The sequence below is a fragment of the Oryza glaberrima genome, chromosome 6, assembly GCF_000147395.1.
Source record: "Oryza glaberrima chromosome 6, OglaRS2, whole genome shotgun sequence".
Classification (NCBI taxonomy): domain Eukaryota; kingdom Viridiplantae; phylum Streptophyta; class Magnoliopsida; order Poales; family Poaceae; genus Oryza; species Oryza glaberrima.
The window spans coordinates 9,045,664-9,058,435 of NC_068331.1; the positions used below are offsets into that span (position 1 = coordinate 9,045,664).

Consider the following 12,772-nt stretch of genomic DNA (forward strand, 5'->3'; position numbering starts at 1 on the left):
ATGGGTATAAATATGTACACCCGGGGTCTATGTAATCTATCGCTACGATCAATATAATTCGGCGCATCGCCACCCTTTTTACTTCTACTTTTATTTTATCGTCCGGCGGGACTTGGCACCTGACGCGGGGCTGCATCGGTGTTCGATCTCCGGCTAAGGGGAAAGTCCAATGTTCCGCCGGCCCAGGCAATTGTATCGTTTACGTCGGCGTCATTCAAGGCTGCATCAGTACATTCGACCTCTTGGATTGCTCTGGTTTGGATGATATATTTGCCTACCTATTTATCATATGTCTCTGTTAATCTAGTCTTAGCATATCAATTTAGCTCTATCGGCTGCTTCTCGTTTTAGGGTTTCTGCCGGTATCGGCTAAATCGCGTTGCTAGATTAGATTAGCTTAGACATCTACCACCCTGAAAACTCAGTCAACGGCTTGATTGTCTAGGTATTGTGTTTCTTTTCATACTTAGTGCTGCATCAGTTAAGTTTGATCTACTAAGTCGTGCTTAGAACCATAATCTCTAGCCTACTTTTTGATTGCCAATAAGGGTTTCATCGGGATTTCAACCAGTGAGTTATCTGAACGTTGCATCGGCTCATAAGGATTGCATATACATATGAGTTGGATTTAGCCGATGACAACAAAGGTTTCATTGATCTATCTAATCTTGAGGATTTCATGACATCGGACCTCCAGCCGATGTGTGCTTTAACCTTCGGATCGATGCTTATTTATCATATCATTGCTAGCCGATTAGTTTATATTGGATTATATTGTTATTTTATTATATCATCATTAGCTGATTGCCACTATATCATTATCTACATTGGACATATAGGATTGCTTAAACCCTATCGCTATCGCCTGGTATCGGCATTGGCTATTATCGGCTATCGGCTGGAACTACTCCATCGGCTTGTCAGCCGATCGGCTGTTTTGATCTACTATTTGCATATCTTGTCAGTTGCAGGATCAAACTGACTGGCACGCCCGCATCTCATCAAGATTTGGACCTGCACTGGAGCTAAGCAGATCTCTCAGGCCGGTGTGTTCAATTTTTTCGTCAACAGAGGACAACGCGGTGGCCTCGCCGGCAACCGCCGCCGCCTCATACGGGATGCGGGGGCGTCGCATGGGGCCATGGCCTGCCTACAAGTTCTGACGAAGAACGGTGACTTAATTTGGCTCCACATGCTTGGATTGGGAACGCTACGCATGCATCTGGGGAGGAATATCTGACGTGGATGGTTGGAACAGAATGCCACCTCACTGCACTATGAACGCCCTCATCGAGCACCTCCCAATGACAGTCCAGTAGGCCTGGTCTGGTGTATGAACTGCGAACCAACCTGAATAGCAACACAACTCCCCATGGCGTGCGAACAACCGTGAGCTCCATTTTAAAAGCAGTCATAAGTTTACATGTCTAACTTTGATCATCCGTCTTATTTAAAAATTTGTATGATTAACATTTTTTTTGTTGTTATTAGATGGTAAAACGTGAATAGTACTTTATACGTAACTTATTTTTTAAATGTTTTTTAAATATAATAGACGATTAAAATTGAACATAAAACTCTTAAGTACTAGGATGGATGGAGTAATACTGCTACCTCTCTACCAGAATCATCTTTTTTTCTGTAGGAAACAGAGAAACAGTGCACCAAAAACCTGTTTACTTCCTTGTCACGTCCAACAATTCACTGGCTTTGGGGCCTTAGACTTCGTGCCCACTTGCCCAGTGGCCTCGGCTAGCCGTGAAACGCGGAGTACTTCCCCGACTACCTCGTGGACGTGTCGGGCGCTTTAGTTGGACTGGCACGGCGCGGGGTGCTCTCGCGCGCCGCGACCCACGGAGACGCAAGGATTGGATGATGGATCCTAGTTCCGGTTTAGGGGCTTATTTGTAATGTAGGAATACAAAATCATAAAAATAGAAAAAAAATGCATAAATCGGATAGAATTGTATATGAAAAACATAGAATTAAAAAACATAGAAAAAATGCACACACATTGTTCGGAACACAGGAGTAGAGCAAAACATAATATTTTCGCTATTTGAGTATAACAAATAGTTTTTTTTAATAATAGAATAGAATAAAACTATCCCGGCCTTTACTCCGAGATTTACAGCCAATTATTACAATGAAACACTCAATACGGATGCAAACCAATGAAACTTATAAAGGCTAATGTAGCCATTAAAGCACAAACAAACTTAAAAATAAAAACCTGTCAACACAATATAAAGAGTGTTCAATTATTGAATCCATATTTATAAATTTCCATCCAAAGTTGATAAAAAGTTGCACAACCGCTGTATCAAGATTATGATATGTAACTCTTTTTTTTCGCTTGACAAGTGTTGGAATAGGCTCATTTTGAGGTCATATGCATTGATTTGTCTTGAAGTTCTCAAAGGAAAATGAAAAAGAGGTCATCGTGAATGTTCAGTTTCCTATGGAATTCATATAAAATCATAGGCGAAGGGAAAAAAATCCTCCAATATTTTAATACCCGATTCCTCCGAACTGAATGAGTGAATAGTACTTAAATCCTATAGGAACTGAATCCTCCAATTTTCCTAAAGTTCCTAACGTCAGAAAAGCCATATCCAGTTTGATCTTTCCAAATCAAAATCTATACTACCTCCGTTCCAATTTTTTTTTAAAAAAAACTCAACTTCTAAAGTTTAAATCTTGTCACATAAAAAACCAACTTCCGCCATTATACTTATCCTTGGTACATAAAACGAGAAGTTTTCTCCATTCAATATCCTTTACCTACATATCACTATTATTACTTTTCTCAATAATAAGATGTATTTTGTTTATTTTTACTCTTCACTAATTTCATCTGACATAGTAGGAACATTTTTTTATGGGATAGGGAGAGTAAACTCCGAAATGATGGAGTCAGTGTCCTGAGTCCTTATGAACTATCAATAGGAGTATACTTTTTTTAGAGGGGTCAGTAGGAGTATACTTGCGACAAAGCTAATTGGTGACGCGTGTTTCAGGCTCATAAGGACCAGCATAGCCACACATTTTGTTTTTGACTTTTCTTTTTTCAGTCGGCAACAACCTTATCTTTTCCCGGAGGCGCTAAATCTTATCGTAACTAATCATATTAGTTTTGGATATAACGATAATTAAGGTAATATTTTCTTTTTTTAAGGTTTTTTTTACTAGGAGTAACAGATTGAAAGAAATCTATACGTGAAAGAAACATTCAAATAAAATCTAAAACTTTTTATTAAAAACTAAAAGTCATACAAAAAATTTAAAACATTCAACTTAAAATTTCAAACTATAAACCGAAATTTTGAAAATTTTCAAGTCAAATTATGAACTTTCATGTTAAAATTTGAAAACTTTCAACTCAATATTTAAACTTCGAGGTCAAATTTTGTAACTCTCAACTCGAAATTTAAATTTTTAAGTCAAATTTTCAAAACTTTTCATCTCAATTTTGAAAAAGTTTAACTGATATTTGAAAACTTTCAACTCAAATTTTAAAACTTTCAACTCAAAATTTAAAAACTTTCAACTCCATATTTGAAACTTCCAATTTAGATTAGAAGATTTTCAAGTCAAGATTTGAAAACTTTCAACTTAAAGATTTAGGGTGTGTTTGGTTCTAGGCCACACATTGCCATGCTTAAGCTTAAGTACAAGGCTAGCCAGAGTTTGTGGCAAAATTAGACTGTTTGATTTACGACTAAGGTGTGACAAAATCAATGTGGCTGTTGTTTTGGATCGTTGCCACGAATGTATGGCAAGAAGTTGTGGTAGTTGTTTGGATTCCTCTCACAGATTGATAGAAATACCTCAATACTATAGTGGTGAGAATAGTATGGTGAGAATAGTACAGTACTATAGTGCTCCTATGCATCCCTATGAAAATAGAGAATTATTTTAAAAATGATAAATGAACATGACACCTATAGTTTATTGGAAATAGGAGTTACCAATTTAGATGTACATGGCGTCCCTTTGCCTCCACTGCCTCCGTTGCTTCTATAGGGCTTAGAAACTACTCAGATATGCGCACACACACATCGAAAACCAGAGATCAACAGGTGCCATCTATTGGTGGTGACAGGAGATCGGAAGGCAGAAGGCCAAAGGAAGACTGCCTTTGGGAGAAGGCAGTACCTCTGCCCGTGAGCTCAACAAGCACGGCGGTGTGGAATGGCAGCCATGGAGCATGGCGGAAGGAGAGAGATGTGGTAAGATAGGGTTTGTTGTGTTGAACAAGGCGAGGGGGTGAATTTATCGCGGTAGTTGGTGATTTTTTTCGCCGATATGGCGCGCTACGGATGGCTGTGGCGGGGAAAAAGCCCGCCACATTTCTGCTGGAAAATATTGTGGTGGGAGGAGATTTGGCTTGTGACAAGCATAGCTTTAGTAGTCAAACAAACACTTTCCAAAGAAATTGTGGCAATGTGTGGTGGGCAACCAAACACCTCCTTAAAAACACGTACGCTGAAGATTAAAAAAAAACAGAAAAAAAACGCTCCGAGGGAAGGGGGTGCCAAAATAGGAGAAAAATCGTAAAAAAAAAGAGAGAAAAAAACTTGTCTGCCGGGTGGGGGCGCCATCTCAGTTGCTGGTGCGTATGCACGAGATAGCCCCGTATACTTGTACAAAAGATGTTGGATTGACCGGGGCACTTCGAGAGAATGTACGCACGCGCGCTCACATGCTCGCCACGTCCGGATCCATCAACCACGTCTCCTCCACTTTCCCCCGCCGTTGACTTTCACATCTGTGTCAGTGGAGCTCGATCGATCGGCGACCTCCCACTACTTACACGGCGACACGGCGACGCCACCGGCGAGGCCTCGTCGGTAACCGTCATGAAGCGCCTCTCCATCCGCGGCCTCCTCGCCGGGGCTCGCCGGACCCGCCACGCCGTTGCCGCCAAGGCCACCACGTCCGTCCCGGCTCTCGTCGCGCTCCTCTTCTTCTTCGCCGCCGCCACCTTCTCGGTCTTCTCCCTCGGCTCCTTCCGTTCGCCCGGCGCCGGCGCCGGTGATTGTGCGGCTGCCTGCGACGCCGCGCTGGCGCGGGGGCGGGGCGAGTGGGTGCGCGACGCCGGCGCGGCGCCGTACTACACCAACGCGACGTGCGGGTTCATCCAGGACTACCAGAACTGCATGAAGCACGGGAGGCCCAGCATGGAGTTCTTGCGGTGGCGGTGGCGTCCCGGCGCCGGCGGCGAGGGGTGCGAGCCGCTCGGCCCGTTCGATGCGGCGCGGTTCTTCCGGCTCGTGCGCGGGAGGTCGATGCTGTTCGTCGGCGACTCGCTGGCGAGCAGCCACGTGACGTCCCTCGTGTGCGCCCTGTCGCAGGTGGAGGCGCCGGCGAGGTCGCGCGACGCGGCGGCGGGGCTCGAGCGCTGGCGCTTCCCGGCGCACGGCTTCGCCGTCGCCTACTTCTGGACGCCGTTCCAGGTCCGGTGGCGCCTGATGCGCGGCCCGCCGGAGGCGGTCGGGCCGGAACGGCAGGGCGAGGTGTTCGCCGGCCCGAGCGACCTCCACCTCGACGAGCCCGACGAGCGGTGGACGTCCGCCGCCAAGAGCCACGACTACGTGGTCCTCTCCGCGTCGCACTGGTTCGCGCGCCCCGCCGTGTACTACCAGCACGGCCGCGTCGTCGGCTGCCACGACTGCGGCGGCGACGACAACGCCACCGCCGCGGCCATTGTCAAGAAGCCGGAGCACGCGCAGCGGGCGGCGTTCCGCGCCGTGCTCGGGGCGCTGGCGAGGCTGGACGGGTTCAACGGCACGGCGATCCTGCGCACGGTGGCGCCGACGCACTACGAGAACGGCGGGTGGTTCGACGGCGGGGAGTGCACCGCGACGCGGCCGGTCAACGAGAGCGAGGACGGGGCGGCGGCGCCGGAGATGGCGGCGACGGAGGCGGAGTTCTACCGGGCGCAGGTCGAGGAGTTCGCCGCGGCGGCGGCGGCGAGGAGGGGGAACGGCGGCGGCGCGCGGGCGCGGCTGAGGCTGATGGACGTGACGCGGATGATGCTGCTCCGGCCAGACGGGCACCCGGACCGGCACGGGCATGGCGGCGGCGAGCACGACGGATTCGAGATCGACTGCCTGCACTGGTGCTTGCCCGGAGCGATCGACGTGTGGAACGACCTGCTGCTTCACATAATCGCATCCTCGTGACAACGCTACCTGACGTGACACTGAGCAAAGCACCGACAAAAATGGAGCAATGTAGATGAAAATTTCCCTTGGATTTGCTTCTTTTTTTTTTTGGTCTTTGCCTCCTTGAGTTATGGTATCAGATGCTTAGATATATTGACCTGAGTATAGATTTTTCAGTTTATGATTTTTTTTATTACTAGAAAAAATATCCGTGCGTTGTAACGGGTGAATGTTATTTTAATTTTATTATTGTTATATGTTTTAGTTAAGGTTTTAGTATTGTTGTATGTTTTAGTTAATGTGAAATTCAGTGTGGAATTCGCTTGGATATATTTTACTAGAAAATCATGAGTTGTAGGTAGGAACCTGATCATCTCATGTTAGCATGCGAGTTTTTTTATAAATAAATTTCTTATACAACTAATTCTGTATTTTCAAAATCGAACGAAATTAAAAACTGTCTCAAATACATATATGTGTTCCCACGAACTTAAAAACCGACTCGTACACGGATGCGTACCAAAATGCTGACAAAAACATCTTCAATTTTTATAATAGTAGAGATTTTCAAATCAAATTACCATATCAATGCCACGTCAGATGAAGACCGGGTCAATTTTGCCACGTAGGTGTCACGTAAGCTAAAACCGTTGTCCAAACCGTCATAGAACCCATATTGCACCCTTGACAGTTGAGGGACCCCGTTGTATCTGGTTTTCTGGTTGAAGGATGAAAATCGGATTCGTTGGCAAAGGACCTCAGATGAACTTATTCCTTCTACATATATCCCGTGCGCTTGGATCAAATGTTTCTCTAAGCCTGATTTAACATGGTATTTGGGTCCATTCTCGGCCAGTAAAGTCCGTGAGCCCAGTACGGTCTGTACTCCTATTTTGGCCCATATATTGCGGTGGGTATTTCCTGTTATATACTTCCTCCGTTTCCATGTTATAAGACCTTTTAACGTTGTCCACATTCATATATATATATATATATATCTAGATTCATTAACATTTATATGAATATGAGTAATGCTAGAAAGTCTTATAACCTAAAATGGAGAGAGTATGCAAAAAAGGGGAAAATTTATCAATGATCGATGTCAACGGTCAATTCAACCATATATTATATTATGAGCCTATTGTTAAAATTTTATTCTTTGATTTTTATTGCAAGGTTTTGTTTTGCCTAGTACACTTACTAGAAAAAAAACGCTCGTGCTTTGCAACGGGAAGACCATTATGGAATTTTATCTTTTAGGCCAAATCTAGACATTTCTAAGATTAGTAATCGTGCATGTACAAATGCATGTTTCCCATGATATATTTTGCTTCAACTAAACATTTTGCAGACCTCATATATACTTAAAGCGATCCATTCTCATCGTAGAGGAATATATAATTAATATTATGAATAAAGAATCAAATTTTGTTGGAATCATTCCGTCGAAAACAATTTAGCGAGGACAACCAGAGTATATTACATAACAGATTCATGTAGGCAAGAAATGAATAAATGGAACAAAATTGAAATTTATCGTGGCATCCCACAAAATGAAAATTAAAGGAAATTTACATGGTATAACCAACGCACACCAGTGCACATGGAATTTTTATGTAACGGTCTAATTTGAAATATATTGCTGAATTTTGAGGACATCTCATCATTATTTACATGTCATATTCAAATGGTTATGAAAAAATTGAAAAAAAAAAGTGGTTACAAAGAAGCTAAGGGAGTAATCACTGATTTTGTATCATGTATATTGCATCGTGTATATTGGAACGGTAAAGACTTTTTAATATAATATTTCTGACTAAGATATAATTTAACAAACTATATTTCTCTTATAGTTTCCGTTCCAAGAATGTTATCCGTTGCACCCAAATCATTTGCCTCAAAGTCACTTGTCTTTTGTAATTAAATTTATAAATCAACATACCATCGATATAAAAAAAGTAAATATATAGCTGAACCATCAATAACTTCAAAATAAACATAACTATGAAAATTGAATCTTTCACCACAAAAATGTGACCCTCTGGCAAAGTTGGTAGGACCTACTCAAATCTCACCCTTGTTTTGAGTACTAAAATCCTTATAGCTTTTATACTTTTTGATAAACATATCTAGCAGATTGATAGTGAAAATGACATTGATAATGCTCACAACCTATAAAGCAAAATAACTTTTCAAGCTATTAAATTCTAAAATATCTAGGAATCGATATTTCTATTAGCATTGATAGACTATAATTTATTATTAAGAGGCATAAAGATATTTGGTTGATGTGGAGTATATGTGTGTTCGCGTTTAACCCCTTTAATAACTTTGTATCATTTGATACTACTAAACAACGATTAATAGGAGAAAATTTTATGCATTACAATTTATTGTAAAAATCATCAAGCCTAGCATTTAATTATAAGTAGTGAATGCTTACCATCAGTAGTGAGTTTACTGCTTAAGACAACGAAGCAAAATGTCATGAAGCAGACCAGCATTCCTATTCCAACAAAGCAAAATGTCATGAAGCAGACCAGCATTCCTATTCCATAAGGCAACTCACGATCCACAACTTGGCAATGATAAAATAATTGAAAGATCGATACTCATGGGTTGAGTATAGCACCCTCAAAATTTTCCTCCGAGTGCTCTTTCAAAACTTATTTCTTGAAAAAGCTTCATTAGTAGTGAGAAAGTGCTAGAGTAATTTTACTTACAGAGGGTATATATCGATAAGTAATATGACAAAATAATTGAAAGATCAACACCGCTATATAGGGGCTATATAGGGGTTGAATATAGCGCCCTCAAAATGTTTCTCGAAATACTCTTTCAAAAATTATTTTTTCAAAAATTTCCTTAGATGCTATCAGTTTAGCCATATTCTGGAGAAAGTCGAGAATAACTTAAAAAATATATGCTAGAAGGACTTAAAAAACCGATAGCCAGATTTAGGAGAAAGTCGAGAATAACTTAAAAATTTCTGTCAAAAAACTTAAATAATTTATTTTAATTTGAGGACTTCAACCTCTTAAGTGCTAAAAATTTCTGCTAATTCGATGACTTCAACCTCATCTTTTTCATCATCGCATGAAAATAAAATCAAAAAAATTTGAGGTAGAAAGAAAAACACACACCACGAAAATTAGGAGGAAACACAATACCTGTGCAGAATTTAAATTGACAGAATCAAATTGAAAGAAAATAAATTGTAGAAACAGAAATTGTATTGCACATCTCAAACGATCTCGATTACAAAAGAGATGAAATAAAAATACTCAACCATACACCTTCATGGTATTTGAATTTATACTCTCAAAAGCTCTAAAGACCATTTATCACAAAGAGCTACCAGACACCTCTAACTCTTGCATCCACACAAAGAGCTACAATGGACGCCTCTATCTCTAGCATTCACCTCTCTATTTATAGCCCAAGATAATTGATGAATCCACATCTTTATTTACAGCCCAAAAATGGCAGATTTTTTCCTAAGACATCCCACAATTTGCTCTTAGGGCGAAACCTAGCTCTCGTTCTATCATAACCCTTATATCATCCTTCTGGTCTAAGGAATACTCAACCATATACCTTCACGGTATTTGAAAATTTTAAATAAATCAATTTTTTAAGTTTATAAATATGAACATCTAATTAATTATACTTTTTCTCGTTTCGCGTGTGCTGGAAATCTCTCTCTAACTTGAAGCAAAACAGTATACCCAGGCCATGCATCCACAAGGCAGAAGTTCGGAAACTTAGAAATAGATAGTTATTTAACAGCACTAACATATCCATTTGAGTCCATCGATTTGTAACGAAAAACCTAACAGCAAGCAACAGATCGATCGAGAGAGAGGGCAAAAAATTATACACATGGCTGCCCCAGTTCCAATTGGATAGAATCTGCATGTTAATTCGATGATCATCAACACATGGTTGCCAGCATGTACATGGTGTCTCCTTGGAATTGCACGAAATCTGCCGCGGAGAGGCGCCTATCGACGTGGACGACCCATCATCGGGTCAACACGGCCAGCACCACGACGTAGGTCCAGGTGACCAAGTTGGCGGCGCGGACGCCGTTGTGGCCGGGATCGAGGTAGAGTAGGCAAACCACGACGACGTGGACGGCCACCGCAAGCACGGGGCCTGCGTCGAGGGCGGCGATGAGCCACCGCGGGAAGGCGTCCCAGTGGACTGCAGCAGCAACGGCGACTTGGCGTACGCGAAGACGGACACGAACTGAGTGGCGGCGAGAGCCATCCCGAGGGCCCGGCTCCCGACCGCCGGATATTCAGGAACAACCTAAAATATGTGATCCTCCCGCGTGATCCACATGTGTTCCTTCTTCGATCGCCTCTGTTTGCTCCCTCACTCTGTCAGGTTTCTTCTTCGATCGTATGCGTCTGTTGGGATGAATCCGCCATGGGAGACGGTGAAGAATAGGAACACCGACCGGCAGGAACGTATGATTTTCCACCAGGAAACAGGACGGAACATAATAAACGAAGGTCTGTATATATAAGTGAGAAACTCTTTTCAAATAGTACGAGATAGTAGATCCATATTTTCCTAGTTGATATTATCTCGTTTGATATCTGGTAAATTTTCAGGGGACTAGCTATATTTAAGTCCTTTTCAAATACGAGACGTATCCATCCTTCTCTAGTTGAGCGATATTTGTATCGTAACCATATTCATCATAGTTCTCCCTCTATTTTAGGTTATAAGATATTTTGACTTTGATCAAAGTCAAAATACTTCAAGTTTAACTAAGTTTGTAGATAAATACAGTAATATTTATATTACTATTTTTATTAAATTAATAATTAAATATATTTTTATAATAAATTTATTTTGGGTCGAAAATATTACTATTTGTTTCTATAAACTAAGTCAAATTTGAAGCAGTTTGACTTCGAACAAAGTCCAAACATCTTATAACCTAAAACGGAGGAAGTACTAGTAAGATTATTTGTACTTTCTCTGTCCCACAATACTTGTCTTTCTAGAATTAAAAAAATTATCCCAAATAGTTGTCACTTGAAAATACTACTTGTCACATCAACCACTTTCAATTCATTTTTTTGCCATTCTACCCCCAACCACCATCTCACATCTAACTATATATTATTTATTAAGGGGTATTATAATCTTTTTCTCTTAACCTGTTAACAGTGAACTCGTGAACTCGCGTCAACACAACCTTAACATGCAAAACAACCTAGAATGTCATGTACTTTGGGACAGAGGAAGCAATGATTATGGGGGACTTTTTGCACGCCGACAACTACCACACCACCAAATATCCGTATTTTTTTGAAAGTGGTTAGAGTTAGAGGTTATATTTAGGATGGTCAAGCTTGTATTGAGGCCAAATTTTGTTGTACCAAAAATTTTAATAACTTTAGTAGTATTAATTAAATGTTTAGTTTGTTGGTATTAATTTTTTTGTTTACACTAGTTCAAATCTATACTACCAAATTTTTTTAGTAGTGCAAAAACTTATCAAGATTGTAGTAGTACTAAAATTTTAGTAGGGAAAAAATTAACTCCAAACCAAACAAGCACCATCAAACTTTTTCAATAACTAGAAAAATGCTTGTGCATTGCAACGGGTGAAGGCTATTTTAATCTTATTATTGTTGTACGGTTTAGCTAAGATAAAATTCACTGCGGAAATTCGCTTGGATATTCTTTTTACAAAATCATGAGCTGCAATTAGGATCCGATCGTCTTAAGTTAGCATGCAAGATTTTTAAAGATATTTCTTATACGACTCCATCTATATTTCTAAAAACTAACAAAATTAAAAACTGACTCAAACACGGATTTGTATTTCCAAAAGCGATTGAACTTAAAAACCAATTCAAACACAGTTGACGTACCAAAAGTACCGGCAAAAACAACTTCAATTTTTATAATAGTAGAGATTACTATTCCAACACCATGCTCACGCCTATACATGGGTGTGTCATGGCACACATCTACACATCGGACTGCTACTCATGATCGGCAGACTAAAGAAGGTACATGTGCAACCATTGCTAGATCAATGCAGATCAAGACTGGCGCCATGGCAAGGGAGGTTAATGTCGGCAGCCGCGAGAACTTGCCTAACAAAATCCGTCCTCACGGCGCAACCCATCTATCACCTAACGGCACTAAAACTATCCGATGGAACCCTAGAGTCCATTGGCAAAACAAGGAGAAAATTCCTTTGGGTGGGAGGAGAAAGCATCCCAGGAGGGAAATGCAAAGTTAACTAGGCAAGGGTTTGTAGGCCAAAAGATCTTGGAGGACTCGGAGTCATGGATTTACATTGTTTTGCTTCGGCGCTATGGCTTTAAATGGCTTTGGAATGAGTGGGTGGCACTTGAGAAGCCATGGGTAGGGACTGTGGTCCCACGCAATCATCTCGACAGGGAACTATTTGCGGCGGCAACGATCATAACAGTTGGGAATGGCAAAACAACACGCTTTTGAAGCTCGAAGTGGCTAGAAAATCAAATCCCACATAGGATTGCACGCTATTTTCACAGCCTCAAAATGAAAAAAAAAAGAACGGTGCACGATTCCATGCAAGAAAGCAA

General features: G+C 41.4%; 1 protein-coding gene across 1 annotated transcript; it reads left to right on the top strand.

Annotated features, from left to right (window-relative positions):
• Nucleotides 1-4,670: 4,670 nt before the first annotated feature.
• Nucleotides 4,671-6,498, top strand: LOC127777422 (protein trichome birefringence-like 19). The gene has a single exon (XM_052304010.1). It carries the CDS (start codon nucleotides 4,686-4,688, stop codon nucleotides 6,186-6,188), a length of 1,503 nt encoding a protein of 500 aa, XP_052159970.1. The 5' UTR covers nucleotides 4,671-4,685; the 3' UTR covers nucleotides 6,189-6,498.
• The last annotated feature ends 6,274 nt before the right edge of the window (nucleotides 6,499-12,772 follow it).